This window comes from Plectropomus leopardus, chromosome 8, assembly GCF_026936395.1.
Source record: "Plectropomus leopardus strain MGB_pleo_1.0 chromosome 8, ASM2693639v1, whole genome shotgun sequence".
NCBI classification, from domain to species: Eukaryota; Metazoa; Chordata; class Actinopteri; order Perciformes; family Serranidae; genus Plectropomus; species Plectropomus leopardus.
Window position 1 is genome coordinate 5,617,756 of NC_142183.1, and position 16,301 is coordinate 5,634,056.

Below are 16,301 nucleotides of genomic sequence, written 5' to 3' on the forward strand. Positions count from 1 at the left end.
TGATTAAAGTTGTTCAGTTATTATTATGATAATGCTAATACTAATACTAATGTTACTGCTGCTACTACTACTACTAATGATGATAATAATAATAATAACTATTATTATTATTAATTTCTCACATATTGCAAGAAATTAGTAAACTTAAATTTATTTCTTTAAATCTAAGGAAGAATGTCGAGAAAAGCAAAACGTTAGGGGAAAAACTGTATAATTATTATTAATCTATTCTTAGCATCTGTCTTTGTAATTTTGTTTAGTTAAAAAATGATCTTCAGGCAATTTTCTTACTTTTTGCAAATTTGGGGTCCTTTCCTCTTCCCCAAATCCTGTTTGGCTTATTAACTTTTTTCCACACTTTTTTGTTTTTATATGATGTTGTAATTTGTGTAAATGTGTAATTTTCTTGTAGCCTACTTTTTTTTTTTTTTTTTTGTACTAATTTTTTTAACTAATTTCTGGCAAATTTTTGGGTAATTTCCTTTTTCGTTGAATACAGCGGTAAATAGCATATACTACTCATAGCAAGGAAGAAATCTATGGTTGTAATTTTGGTTCTTCTTCTTTTTCTTTTTTAAAGTTTTTATTAAGCCAAATATTAAATCTCTCGATTACGTCTAACTAATGGCGACAGGAGGCAAAAACTCCAACTCCCAGCAGACCTTGCGCGGCTCATTAGCGTGTGCTCTGCATGCAGGGGAGAGAAATGTAGAGTGTTTGGAGGCGGAGAGTCAGTCGGCTCGCTGTGGAGCTGTGTCGGGCAGCAGGAGGAGCCGCCGACAGAAAACACGGATTCAAAGAAAAGACCCGAATGCAGAAATTTGGCTTTTTGAATTTTACCGGAAGAAACGACCGAGCGGTTTTCACCTGAAGCGTTTTGATTTGGACAGAAAGGGTGTTGACTACGGAAGCAGCAACCCCCCTCCCCAAAAAAAAAACCCACCGGGAGGGAATCGGCAAAGAGGTGAGAGCAAAACCGTTTGAGAGATTTGAAACTGTAGCGAAAACAGTGAAACGCTCCACGATGGGATTAAATGAAGTTTAAACAGTTTTAGGAAGCTGCGGCGACACAACAGGCTACATGTATGTTTGGAGGTTTCTCCTGAAAGCACAGTCCAGTCGGCTTTTCTTTTCTAAAAAACAGAGAGGAGCCCCCATAGGTGTAAATCGTATCCCAAGCTGAAATGGGTGAGGTTTGTCTGCTCATACAAAAGACTTGTGCTGCCTTTTTGAATTCATTTCGTGATTTTTTTGGCTGAAAACACAAGTGGCGGTTGATTTATTTCATATGCGTGTGTTCATCTTTGTGCTGGAGGCAGGGAGCGCCTTAGAAAAACAGAAAGGTGGGATGGCAGCTCCTGTTAAACCTTGTTATTTGGCAGCGTTACAAAGTAACCAGCAAGACTGTGACTGTGTGTGTGTGTGTGTGTGTGTGTGTGTGTGTGTGTGTGTTTTCTTGGCTGTAGAGGCTGGGTAATATTTGCATTTGCTCCAGTACAGAGATGAGGGGCTGAATGAGAGGGTGGTTAACCCCCCCAAAAACCTCCAGAAATCGAGAGAGAAGGTTAAATTTTATGCATTTTTCCTTCTAAAAATCCATCTTTATGTCACACATTATCACATATTCTGCAATGAAGATTCCTGCCACCTTTAAAAGCCATTAACCCCCTTTTTTGAGGTGGCGTTACCTTCCGCTTCCACCCATGCAAACGACCCCTGTAAGTGCAGGAAAAAGGGGGTCCTCTGCTCTCCTCTCTTTGGACTTTCCCCCTCCTCTACAGTCCAGGACGGATGTGGACTGTTTGGGATTTAAAGCCACATAGGAAGGAAGGGGGGGATCAGTGGATAGACTAGAGAAACTGGACGAACCCCTGCCAAGAATTTAGTTGCAGGGCAGGCAGGCAGTGATGTGGGTTGTGGAGGATGAAAGCACCGAAACTTGCACCTTTTTGTAGCTGCAGGAATAGAGTTAACCCTTTTTGTGCAGCCTGGAAAATAAATATAACAATGTGCATCGTGTAATACATAAGGGCAAACTGTTACAGCGTCTATGGGAAATGTTGTACTGCAAGAATAGTTAGCCATTTATTTGTAAGTTGGAAAACATCTATTACAAAAATGTGTATCGTCATACATATTGACAAACTGTTGCAGCTTATATGGGATATGTTTTGTTGCAAGAATAGAGTTATAGAGTATCTATAGGTCCACTAAAATGTCAAATGTTCGGTCTTAAAGTAATTAAATAGTCATGAACTTAGGTTTTGAGGTCATAATTTGCTTCATTTATCCATCTGGTCATAATTTTTTTGTCAAAATGAGTTTTACATGTTGGTTAATCCTTTTTTGTATACTGGAAAATATCTATACTAATAATATGCATCATTGGCAAGCTGTTGCAGCTTATATGGGATATGTTTTACTGCATGAAACGAGTTTTTCAGGGTGTCTGCAGGTCCTGATAAAGTATTACAATGTTAAATATTAGCTCCTGAAAGTCACCAAATAGTCTAAGAATTTAGGATTTGAGGTCTTTTTTTTTTTTTTATCAGAATGAGTCTTACATTTGGTTAAAAATGATCTTGAAAAAGTCTTTAAAGGCATTGAATTTCAATGTCTGATAACTGTAGACATGCTGTTAACCCTTTTTTTGTAGATTAGAAGATATCTGAAACAATTATGTGCATCACAATACATATTGGCAAACTGTTGCAGACTTTATGTGATAATTTATGCTGCAACAATAGAGATAACCAGGTTGTCTGCAGGTCCTTAAAAGTCTTAAAATATCAAATATTAAGTCATTAAATAGTCTTTATTTTTATATATAGATAATACATAAATTAACATAAAAAAGAGACACTGCACGTACACAAGAAATACAATATGGAAAATATCTTAAACAATAATGTGCAACATAACCGGCACCTTCTGGATTAAAAAACGAGTTTATGGAAGCACATCTGACGTGAGTCTTATGCTCACACCAAAACACAGAGACAACAGAAGCGTTGAACAATTACGTAATTAACTGAGTGAATTTGACTCCAGAAAACAGCTGAGTGTTCGGCGTTTTTATGATCGCGGATCAATCAGCTGATCTGTTAGCTCGGTTAGAGAGAGACAAACAGAGCAAACATCCAAATATTCAGAGGTGGAAAGTGATTTCTTTAGACTTCTACAGATTACTTTGTGTTAGTTTCGGGTTTAGTCAGACTTTGAATTATTTAGAAGCAGCTTGCTGAGCTCTTATTATTGTCACCAGGGGCAGATGTAGTGATTTGGGGGCCTGGGGCCACAAGTATGTTCCCCTTTTTCACCCTTTCTTTAACTTGATAAAATAAACAAATACAATAATATAAAAACAATAATGAATCAAAATCAGAAATAAAATCTGTTTAAATATATGGTGGAAAAAGCAAATAGTCAGATTCAGATTCAGACAACTTGATTTATCTTTATTTATTTATAATTTCATGTACTAATGATTAAATTGAAGAATTACAGTAAAATCAAAATACTAACATGCATCAAATAAAAACGTCTGTATAAAATGAAATTGGGTTTTGTCAAGTTTTTAGTGAAGCAGTTTGAGCACAAAAAATGTCAGCTGTGCAGTTACAACACCTGTTAAAGAGTTAATAAATAATAATGCATCATATGTTTATTACACTCCAACACCACAATGAAATAACGTCAGTAAACTACAAGGGCAAATAACAAACCGCAGGCAAAATAACCGTTCATTAATAGTAATCGAGGCAAATGTTCAGTTAATCGTGATATTGATTTTAGGCATAATCGCCCAGCGCTAATCTGTAAAGAAACATATAGAATGTATTAAAAAAATATGCATAAAAAAATAATTGAATAAAATGGTTGATTACAAAAAAATGCATCAGTGCATTGCAGTTATGAAGATGCATCGATGATCGTTTTATCATCACATCGTAGCCCTCTGAATCGTAAACTAATCGTGAGGTTGTAGGTTGTCTTTCTTTGTAGGTTGGAAAACAGCTCTAACAGTGATGCGCATCATAATTCATCATGGCAAAGAGTTGCAGCTTATGTGGGATATGTTTTTAAAGCCAATAACTGCACTGATTTACCACGTCCTCCCCTTCAAGACTGTAAATTATGTCAACAAACTCCTCTTCAGTCTCCTTTCGTGCATCAGCGTAAAGCATAAAGTTGCATTTGAATTGTGTCCTAATCTCGCCTTTATTTCTGTCTCTGTTTTCCAGGGAAAGAGCCAGGCCTCGTATGTTATTGGAGAAACTGACTCCGTGCTGGCAGCCTCCTCCATGTTAATGTAATGGAAACGCGTTTTGGTCACCCCCGGTAGCATCTGAAATGCATCAGCGGAAATATATCAGCAACTCCCATGGCTAATTGTATCAAGCGGCGGTGGCTCGAGTTTGCCAGTGGATGCACTCTAGAGCCGGGTGCCTTGCCATGCCCAGCGCCATGCTAAAGCAACACACTCATAATAACAAGGAGCACTCGGTTCATCCAGTGGGGAAGCTGTGGAAAAAGTTGGTGGAAAATCTATGGTTTGAGCCTCAATTTTGATTTCCTTTTTTATTTTTTTATTTTGACCTAGATATTCTGTAACGCACCGAAGCTCGGCTGCTTTTCCTGCCATCTGCAGCAGCTCTCTGCTTTCACTCACTCACTCTGGCTTTTTCTCAACATCAAGGACGGTGAGACCTGCTTTTTTTCTGAGAGGCACAATTTCAGCCGGAGAAATGGATGTTCAAATTTACAGCCGACCTTTGTTGGAGTTGAGAATGTGAGGGGCAGAATGACGGGACCCCTATGAAGAGAAGGAACAGCAGCAGTAGATCAAAATGGCCCAAACCAGTTTGCTGCAGGGGAAACGCTTTTACTGCCGGGAGTGGGTCTTCCATAAGATCCAGCATTGCCTCCAGGAGAAAACCAACAACCTCAGCGGAGTGACCAGCACTCCCAGCAAGCAGCCCCCGCTGACGCCCGGCGGGGGTGCGTCCAACCCCGGCACCCTGACAGCAGGATCCACAAAGTCAGGTAGCTCCTGGGGGGTGTTGCTGGTGGGGGGTCCAGGAAGCGGGAAAACGGCTTTATGCACTGAGCTGTTGTGGCCCACATCGGCTCAGGGAACACACCGCGGCCTGCAGCAGCAGAGCCTGGCCTTCCACTTCTGCCGGGCGGACGACTCGGACACGCTGTGCGTCGGCGGGTTCATCCGAGGTCTGGTGGCTCAGATCTGCCGCAGCGGGCTGGTGCCGGGATACGAGGAGAAGGTGCGCGACCCAACTGTGCAGAGCACTTTGCAGCCTGGAGAGTGTGAGAGGAACCCCACAGAGGCATTTAAGAGGTAAGAACCAACAAAAGAGCACACACACACACACACACACACACACACACACACAAATACATACTGTCTTTATGCTACTTACTGTCAATCACAGCCACATGATTTAAAAGATAAGCACAACTTCAGGCGATATATTGGTCTTATGCTGGTATTAGGGCTGGGTGATATGGCTTTAAAATAATATCACTATATTTTTAGGCTACATCGCGATACATTATATATAGCTTGATATTTTGAAATCTCCAATAAACTACTGTAAACTACTAAAATACAGAATTATTAAATGAACTACTGTTACAAATAAAGTATCTACTGCCCTAAAATAAAGTTACATAAACTACTGTTTTAATAAAGTTTCATAAAACACTGTTTTCATGTTGAATAAAGTATAAAGTTAAATAAAATACTGTTAGATGGTAGATTTAAGCATTTCTTAAATTCATGTTATCTAACAAAAAGTTTCGCCTTAATCCACATTTGATGGCGTTGAGACTTTCAGACTCTTTGAACTTGTATTATTTTTTTCACATACTTCACATACTTTGATATTGTTGAAACACAAAATTGTTGCACTGACCATTTGTGTTATGTTTAAGCCATATTGGTGTTTATTGTTGTTTGCTTTATGTGTATGGCATATTGGCCTTTGTGTGTTATGGCTGGTTTGCCACACTGCACAGAGAGGGGCGGCAAAATTGCAACACAAGTGTGACATTTTGATGACGTTATGTGTGCGACCCACTGTGGGAGATTTTAAAAGGAGCTAAAATCAGTTTGCAGCTAAGTTAAGTTAGCTGCTAACAGAATGGAAAAACGTTAAGGTCATGGAGTTCCTTACATAGCAGGAGACGACATCAGCCGCATACAACAGAGATGGTAAATGATTGTCATTGCCATGTTATGCCATTGTTATTGTTTATAAAGCTCTGGTTACACACATTCGTCACACTAGAGGCTGACACCATTGTGTTAAATGTTGCATCATTTGCAAATGTTTTGCTTCTGTGATGCCGGCATGCTGTCTAAAATCACACACTGGAGCAGCATGATGCAATCATTGTTTGCATCTTGATTGTTAAGTCGTTTGAGTTTTGCAGGAAACAAACATTTTGCAGATGGCCAATTTCCACAATTCATTCTAAAAAACAAACAAAAAAACCCTCTAAAAAACTGGTTAATTTCTAATAAACAACAAATTGTTGCAGCCCTGCCTGAAATCACCTGCACTGTAGTTCAATAAAAATGAAAATGCACATATTATCTGCTCTTTTTGAAACATGCATGTTGTAGGGGGTTATAAGCACAGGGTTCCCACAGTCCTGGAAAACCTAGAAAAGTCATTGAATTTCACAGTCACATTTTTCCAGGCCTGGAAAAGTCATTTAATTGTTAAAACATATTGAACTTTTTTGCAAAGCCATGGAGTCTTGTTCTGTAGTGAAACGTTTAGTTTTTCATGGATAAGCTTTGGAGACATGTAACATTACTGCAAATTTATTTTCTGTAGCTGTCAGTGTAACGTTGATGTGCGTTTTCTTCATTTTCTCCCTGCGTTACATCTTTCTCATCATATATGCCAGAGAGCTGGAATTATACTAAAATAGAATCTGATACAAGCGCCATTTGGGGAAACAAAACAATATATGTATCATGGATCCTTGGAAAATCATGGAAAAGTTTTGAATTTCATCTTTAAAAATGTGTGGGAACCCTGTAGGTAATTAAATTTGACCGCCTCTCTGGTGGTCCCAGGTAGTGTTTGAAATCTAGGAATCTGCTTTGTGTAGAAATGTAAAATGCAGCCCCTCCCCCTCCACTCCTCTCCACCTCCTGACCCTGATGCACCCCTCCCCCCTCGTTTTTTTTGACTGCTCACACTCACCGCATAGCTCCGCCTCTGCAGCCTCTCCACTTTATTTGATGTCATGGTTTTGTTGGTTTTCCCCCCTGGTGTGGCATGCTGGGTGGGACTGTCCCCGCTTGGCTTCTGATTCAAGAAAGGTCAGATATTTTTAAGTTGCAGCCGAAGCTCAGGTGGCAGGAGACTCATGAGGAAGGAGCTTTGAACTGCGACTGACTGACTCACTGACTGACTGACCCCAGTGACTGCAGAAAGACAGAGTGCACATGCGAAGTACAGTAGGCCTGTGGACTTCCAGCGCCCTGCCCGGGCATGTAACGCGATCAAGATGGACTGTTATTGTAGGCTTCGAAAGGAGCTGCACGTGTGTGTATGTGGGCTCCGTGCACGACTCGTCTGCACAGTATAGGTCAGGCGGTCTATGTAACACAGGCTGGAATGCAGCATTGAACACACACATACACACTTCTTGTCTGGCCATCTGGTGACGCTTATTGCACCATCTCAACATCACACACACACACGGGGGAAAAGTAGGTCAAACGTTCAGCAAGGTAAATAATTTTTCTAATCGCTCACCAGAGTCAACAGCTCAACCCACGCTTTTTTACCCCAGTACGGAGATACTTCATGTCTCTGCTTAGGGGCCACTTTTACAGAATGGCATGAGGCCAGGGGCCGTTCGCAGCAGCCCCAAACATGTTTCCAAGATTTTTGGACTTTTCCAGGATTTCAAGATGTTTCAGGATTTTCTGAGGTTTCTAGGGATTTAGGATGTTTTTTAGGATTTAAGGATATTTCTGGGTCTTATGGTTGTTTTAGGACATATTTAGGATTTTTGGGCAAATGTTTGGGATTTAGAACATTTTAAGATTTCTAGGACATTTTAGGATGTTTCTAGGATTTAATGACGTTTCTTGGATTGCAGGACTTTTCTTGGATTTGCAGATGTTTCTTAGATTTCAGGACATTTCAAAGAATTTTGGACATTTTTAGGATTTTCGGATGATTCTTCGATTTTAGGACATTTCAAGTATTCATGGAAATTTCTAAGATTTTTGGATATTTTGAGGATTATAGGAAGTTTCTAGGATTTTCAGACATTTCTTGGATTTTAGGACATTTCTAACATCTTTGGACATTTGTAGGATTTTAGGATGTTTCTTGGATTAAGGACGTTTCAAGGACTTTAGGACGTTTCTTAGATTTTAGGATGTTTCTAGGATTTTCAGACATTTCAGGATAATTCTACAATCTTTTGACATTTGTAGTATTTTAAGACGTTTCAAGGATTGTAGGGCATTAGGAGCTCAGCTAGGACCTCTGTGGGGGGTGAGGGGGATCTTCCACTGACACTTTTTGGATAAACAAGCTCTATTTTGATGCTGTTTTATGCACTCTGGCACCTTACGTATACAAAAATACAGAAACAGTCCCCAGTGTGAATCACTTTATTTTTTATAGTGAGTAAGAAAATGATTTGGGGGCCCTGTCAGGGGCCAGTTTTGGCCAGCGGGCTGTAAGTTGAGTATTACTGCCCTAGGAAGTGAGGGCTCCTCTTGTCATCTGCTTGTAATCACGCTGCGTCTACCAATGACTCCAGTTTGACCCTCTCAGATAAAAAGCAGGTTATCGTGGGGACACAAACGGAGACTGAACCCAGCTGCGTCCGACTTCTCACTTCAGCTCTGCTCTGTGTCACGCTGTATGTCGCGGACACTTTTTTTACAGTCACGTTTGCTCATCTTTCCTTCATGAAGCCAAGTATTCTGCTTTCAGCCTCAGGCTCTAAATCTGCGCGCTACAAAGACACCATGCTTATCGCCGCAGCCTGTTTTGTTTGCGGGCCAAATAAGCACTTCGCTGAATGCCTTATCACCATCTCAGGTGTAAAAGCGTTCCAGGCAGCGTTGTACACAAATAATCTGAGCGGCTCGCCTGCTGTTCGAGATCCTATCTGGTTTCAGGAAGCCAAGATTGTCGGCTGAATCTGGCAGTGACGTTTAAAAAAAAAAATAAAAACAAGAACCAGAAATGGAGGAGTGTAAAACTTTATTATTATTCCAACATTATGACCAGTAATTTACGTCAGGGATAAAAGCTCGCAGGCCTCGCTTTGATTGCACAGATTTAGGCCTGTACTTTACATTTATGAAGGTTCTCGTTTAACGCAGAGTTTTTGGGGAGTTTTTGACCTCCTTTCAGCCGTGATTTAAATGTTAGTTTGTGAGTGAATGCAAGAGGCCCTGTCAAATTCTTCAGCCCGGTCAGAGACAAACAAGTCTGTTTATTGTTAGTAATCACCAGTCTTGTGTTAAAACATTGAAACTGGTTCAAACAAGGGTTTACGTCCAAACTCGGCGCAACTCGATCACTGCCTTTCCCATCTGTACATCTGCAGCCACAGCCAACCACAATTTGAATTTCAGAATAAAGTTTTGTCATTTCCTTTCAATAAACCCCCTTCATGTCTGAAATATACTGACACACTTTTCACACAATAAAAATGACTGGTTCCAGCTTTTCAGATGTGACTTTATTTTGGATTTCTTAGTCATCTGAAAATTGTTGGAATTTGGGATTGCTGTTTTGATAAAACAACATTTGAAGATTTCAGCATGACTTATAGGAACCTGTAACAGACGTTTTTAGGAAGGGATCATGCATTTGGTCGTATGTGCGAGTTTGTGTATCTGTATGTTTAATATGCTGCTGGTTACTTAAATTTCCCTCGGGATCAATAAAGTACCTATCTATCTATCTATCTATCTATCTATCTATCTATCTGTCTGTCTGTCTGCAGCTTCTGGCAAACTACAAGACCAATCAGCCTAAAATTTAGTGTCCACACTTATGACTGTTTGCTCATTTATCTGTTGTGGTCGCAGTGATTCACAATTGTTGAAAAACCTGTTTTATTGACTGTTTTATATCGTCATTGACTCCTCACTTCTCTGAACTGTCTGCCAGGGGCAGAAAGTTTACCGGAAACTGGTTCAAAAGTAAAACATCTGCTCAAAAATTGACATCTATATACAAGTTTGGTCTCATTTTGAACCAGAGCATCTGCAGCTTCACTCTGCAGCTGAAACGTTGTGGTCCACTTAAGGTCCAGTTTTGCGACACAGTTGTATTACATCCTCGGCATAGCATCAAACCACACTGTGAGCATTTTGGAATCAGCATATTTTGCCTTTTTTTGGTAGAATTGTAGATTTTGTTGATTTGGCCATTTTTCCTTGCAGTTTGTGCTTCTGGCACATGTAAGCAAGGCACCTGCATAGTTAATGGTTTCTTTTTGTCTCTTTTAGTTGTGTTGATTGTTGTTATTTCCTGCTTTGTTGTGCTGTAGCCTGCAGACACAGTTAATACCTTTTTTAAAAAATTCCAGCTATGAACGACGTGGATCCAAGATTTCCGGCTGTGTTTTAGTTATTAAAAATGCATTCATCCTCATAATTATATCTGTACAATGCTTGTTAACAGGAGAACTCAATCGGTTCTGTGCAACGTGCTGCAATAGATTAGGCACATTTTTATTATTAGAGTCCGGGATACTTTTGAAACGTACAACACCGTGTCTGCTGTAATTATCCAGAACGGCAGCGATCAGCCGCGGCGTCTGCTGGTTCACCTGGTGGAGATCTGCGCTCTGCTGAGGGCACATTTATAGTTGTTACTACTTGTGACTATTTGTTGATTCTTTAATAAATTTCTAGAAAAAAAATAATTAACTCTTAAAAATGGACCTCCTGCAGCTTGTTTGCATGACTGTATAAAAAGAGCTTCTTTAATCATGTCATGACCTTACGTTACCTTACCTGACGTGCTGTGCAGATTTAGTATTTTGAGTATTTCCTCTAATGGCTGCTGTTTATATAATCCTGTATATATCGATCTAAAATAAAAAACTGTGATAGCTAAAACATTCGCTGTTTTTTCTGTTAGCAGAAAGCTAAGACTTCAGCCTTCTGTTTCTTCACATCGTAGGCTCGTAATGACATCATTGCGCTGCGTTACCTGTTGTGCAAAAACACGCCAGAGAAACGAATGATAAAATCATCACAACGCGTTAGCACTCTGATCATTACAATGAGCGTATCTCAAAAATGAAATAATGTAGGTTGGTCAAATAACTTATGACGTGTTAAGAATATTAAAGAATAAAGAATAGAAAATGGAATATAAAGAATGTTTTGTGTATATTTCTACATTTAAAAATCTTTTGAATCAATATGTAAGGGTTTTTATTTTATTAAAATCTGATGAAAAATTTCAGAATTTTTAATTAATTTTTTAATGAAAGAAGTTACATAATGTGCAAAGGGCAACTAAAAATGACTCAAGAATAATTGAAAATTAGAAAAAAAAAGCAAAAAAAGATATTTTTTTCTGGAACATAATTTTAAATATATAATTTTAAAAATTTCTAATAGTTTTTGGAAATTTTCCTGTTAAAAAAATCCTATATTCTCTCTCTCTCTCTCTGTTGTCCTAATTTTTTGGGTTAATTTCTTGCTGCCTCCTTCTCCTAACTTGTAATTTGTGGGCACTCTTTACCAAGTTGGTCTTTGCTTTTATCCTCGTGTTTTCAAATGAAATGAAACCGATTTGCTCAGATTTAAGCGGTTTAGATGCTTGTGAAAGGCGCCTCAGTGCAGCACAAGAAAACTGATGTCTATCCAGGTTGCAAAGGGTTAATATGATTTATTGACTGACATAATGTTTTTGCTTAGGTTGTGCAGATTTTTGGGATAGAAAACAGTAAGTGAAAATACCAATGTAGGCACTGGCGGACCTTTTCAGTCGCACAGTTCAAAGGGTTGATTATCGTAAGTTTCACCCTTAATAGAAGCTTTCTGGAAAAAAATCCTCACTACTGACTGTTATTGTTTTCAGCTGCATCACACAGCTTAACTAGAGTGCTTTTTTTATTTCGTGCATTACTAAAAGTAATGTGATGCATTAGCGGGGCAGCTGCCTGTCAGCAAAGGTCATGATGAGCCAGAGTCTCCAGATAAAAGGCAGTTTCACCTTTCACTTTGCCTTTTTTTCTGCTTCAGGTCTTCCAGTACAAACGATATCTCGTCCAGACATGAACTTGATACCTGTGACTGCACTGCGCTGATTTATCTGAAGAGTTTGACACTTTGGGCTGCAGCGTATCATCAAGGACTTTATTTCTAGACAAAGCCAAAGCACATTTCTTTGTATCTTTAGTCTCTTGTTTTAAGCTTTATCAAAGGCCACCGCTGTGTTTTGACTCTAGTTTGGATGAATTTAAACAACCAGTCAGCCTCCTGCGTCCAACATGTCTCACTATTTCTCCCTCCTGGACAAAAGAGCAGGCTTCAAATAGGTGGATTTAACCCAGCCATGTGGGTCACACTAAAGGCAACAGGTTTTTTTTTTTTTTTTTTTTCTGATGGGACAAAGCTGGCTTTTAGTTTAGGTGTGACCTTACGCGGATCTGTCGTCGGGCTGTTCTCCCCTGAACACAGAGTTAGGTTTGAACTGCGGCTGGACAAGTTTTTTATTTCTTTGTAAAGGGCACAGGCTTCAGAATTGATGAATGACTGAGGCTTAAATTTGTGAACAGGATTTTAGGTTTCTTGGCTGTGTTTTATTCCCTCAGCGTGTCCGAGGAGGAAATTGATGCAGCAGTTCAGATTTTTTTCATGTAAGACGATATAAAAATGTTGATTTTCTGGCAGCTACATCAAACATTTCTCTGTACAACTTTGCCTGTTGCTTTGTTCCAGATAACTGTTGATATTTCAGATAAATAGTGATGTTAAAGGGACAGTTCAGATGTTTTGAAGGGGTGTTGTTTGGGGTGTTTATCCATAGACAGTAAATTACAAACAGTGGATGTCAGTCAGCTTGTCCCAGTTTGGAGAAGCAGGCTGAAGTCCGACATTAGCGTGGACGGATCAGCACCAAACATACTTTAGCCACCTAAAAAATCTATCTCAGTTTAAGTGTTTGCTATATTAAGAATATTTCCACTGCTTTGCCTTAACCCTTTGAAACCAAATTGGTTTGATTTCCTCACAAAAAATGGAAGCATGGCAACGAACAACAAGACATGAGCAAAAAAATAAGTTAAAAAGTCACAAGAAAAAAAAAACAACAACAAAAATAAAACATAAAAAATCAGTGACAATGATAAAATAGGTGGTGGGGAAAATATATGTAATTATTTGGATTTTTAACATTTATAATCTATAATCACTATACTATTATTATTACTATCATTTTAAATATATTTTTCTGGACTTTTTCCCGAGGAAAAGTACGTTTGTTGGTGCTATTCTGTGACTCAGACGTTTGAAAGAGTTCCTTTGAATTCACCAGCTGAATTTAACAGCAGTAGTAGACCAGCAGCTCTGGGTGTTCACTGAGCTAAAATTAATTTTTGTCAATGGAGTCTGGTGGCTTTGACCAAAGACTTTAACGGCTTTCCCCGTCTGAACGGGCTTTCTGACAGAAAGGTAAAGCGGTGAAAATACACTCAATATAGCATACACTTAAATAGATATTGATTTTTTGGGTGGTGGAGGTGGCTGAAATAGATTTTGTTGCTGACCCCCATCCACAGCATTTCTTAGCTTTTGTATCAATACTCCAGCTACACGACCCCACATCAGAAAATCCCAACAGTCCTTTAAAATAAAACAGGGGTGTGATTGGGTCTAGTCTGGTCGCCTCCAGTTAGTGTGAATATTCTTAGGTGGAATTACGGGTTTACAGCAAACTTTATTTTAGTACATTTTGAGAAGTTAATTCCAGTTATTGAATCGTGGAAATGTCGAAAATTGTGAGTTGCAACGCCAGAGATATAAATAAATATGTAGCTGTCTGCAGTGACATCTTGACCTCTTGTGATCCAACAGTTACCTAAATGAGAGAAACCCTTAAATGATGTGTGATTAGTGGGAAACAGTAAAGTGTCTGTTGGCTCTCTTTGTCTGATTTTTAACACAGTTCAAATTGGGGCACATTTAAGCTTCAGGCAAAACCAACTCAGACATTTTTATAGAGTTTTCGAGGGAGCTTTGTGGGTTATTTTTCCTTTGTGTTGACTTTTTGACTGTTGCACATGGGCGGCCCTGCTTATTGGGGTTAAGGGACGCTAAATGAAAGCGGCCTTGTGCCTTTCATGTGGTGCACGGCTGTGGAAAACTCGCTGCAGATTAGGGCCACGTTTTAGGAACAAAAAAAGAAAAAAAAAGCTCCCAGTGTGACGCATCAACTCCAGTTGAGCAGATGAGGAGAAACGGCAGTACTGGTGCGGCTGCAACGATGACTCAGCAATCTGAGGGCAGCCTCTGTCTCCACACCACCGGCGGATGGTGTGTGTGTTTATGTGAGGGTTTGTTTGTGTGTGTGGATGTGCCTACACGCCTGTGTGGGCATACATAACTCATTCATATTATTGTTATCCCACTCAATAAATAAATATGTGATGGTGCCTGAACTCCTGTAATAGCTCACAGAGAGTTGATGCGAGTTTAGAGCCAGTCATAAAGGCAAAGGACGGCTGTAAACATTTGGTCTGCGAAATATAAGACAATGGTAAAAAAAAAAAAAAAAGTAATCTTTGTTAAATATGTAACAGTTAACCCCTTGAGATCAGGGTTGTTTTCTTTAAAAAAAAAAACATGGGTTGAGGCAATGAGGAAGAAAAGAAGACATGACTCAAAAAATAGGAGGAGCAAGAAATAAGTAAAAAGCACAAGAAAATTACCTGAAAATTTGTTAACAATAACAAAACAAAGAAACAAACAAAAAAATACCAATAAAGGCAAATAAAACTATGAAAAAAACATTTTAAAGTTACCATATTTTAAATGTATAATTATAATAATTTAAAATATTTTTTCCCTAGTAAAACTGTAACTTTTTTTAATGAATTTTCTAAATCTACTTATTTCTTGCTATTTGTAAAACATTCGTACTAAGTTGGTCATTTTCTTTTTTTCCCATCTTTCTGAAAGAAATCGCACCAATTTGCCTTGAGCTCAAAGGTTAAAATACTTGTGAAAAGTGTCTGAAAGCAGCTCATAAAAGTGACGTCGCTCCAGGTTTCAAAGGGTTAAAGCTCAAGTTTTAAAAAGCATCCTCTGGTATCATTTATGAAGAGTGAAACACTAAAAGCTCAGCAGATCTGCTTCATAAGGCCTGTGTGTGCGTGTTTTGATCACATTTGATTGACAGTGGTTTTGGCATCAAAAGCAAACAACCCCACAACTGTCATCACATTTTCATTCAAACACGGCTAAACTCTGATTTATGGAAATAAACCTTTTCTAGCCGAGTCCTCCCACTTCAAAGCAGTGAAGAAAAAACAGAAGAAATATCAGAACGGTTCTAAGTTTGGCAAAATTTATGTTTTGTGAATTTTGGATCCCGTCGCTCGTAGTAAGAAGCTGATTGAGGAATTTTATTTTCAGGGCTTAAAGGAACTTCAGAGATTAGATCTGCACTGATCCATTGACTTTTGACTGGAATTGGCTGATTTTCAGCCTGATGTTTCAGAGTTTACATGCATGCGCCTCACGATGTTTCAAGTCACCAACAGCAGTACCTAACCTAATCACCAATCACTCAATTAAATGCACAGTTGCAGGATAACAATTAAAATGTATTAATCTAATGAAACCTTTAAAGTTGTCAACATAATTTTGATAAATAATGTTGACATAATAATGTTAATAATAACATCAAGTTAATATTATGGGGAAATTTAAATTCAAATGTTCGTGTCAGTTGGTTTAAAACTAAATTGAAGTGATAGTAAAGGTAATGAACATGGCTTGATAATTTAACCCCTTCACCACCAGACCACTTTAAATGCCTGGACAAATTCAGTTAAGACAGTTAAGACTGTTTTAGGGACCTGCAGGCCAAACAACTGTGACACAGAGGACATTTCATACTTTATTACTTAAAAACTTGTGTTTCATTATCAGTCATAAAGTAAACGCAACTTAAAAATGCCTTTGATGATAGAAGAGAAGCTAATTCCCCTATAGTGCACACGTTGCACTTGATTTCTTTAAGTTGTTATTACTCAAAAAG

General features: G+C 38.8%; 1 protein-coding gene across 2 annotated transcripts in view; it reads left to right on the forward strand.

Moving 5' to 3' along the window:
- Positions 1 to 712: 712 nt before the first annotated feature.
- ankrd50 (ankyrin repeat domain 50) overlaps positions 713 to 16,301 on the forward strand; it is a 57,561-nt gene continuing 41,972 nt past the window's right edge. For both annotated transcript variants that reach the window (XM_042492881.2, XM_042492882.2), the window contains exons 1-2: positions 713 to 964; positions 4,245 to 5,356. In XM_042492881.2, the coding sequence (XP_042348815.2) occupies positions 4,851 to 5,356 (506 nt within the window). In that variant the 5' untranslated portion in view covers positions 713 to 964; positions 4,245 to 4,850. The remainder of the gene's footprint in view (positions 965 to 4,244; positions 5,357 to 16,301) is intronic.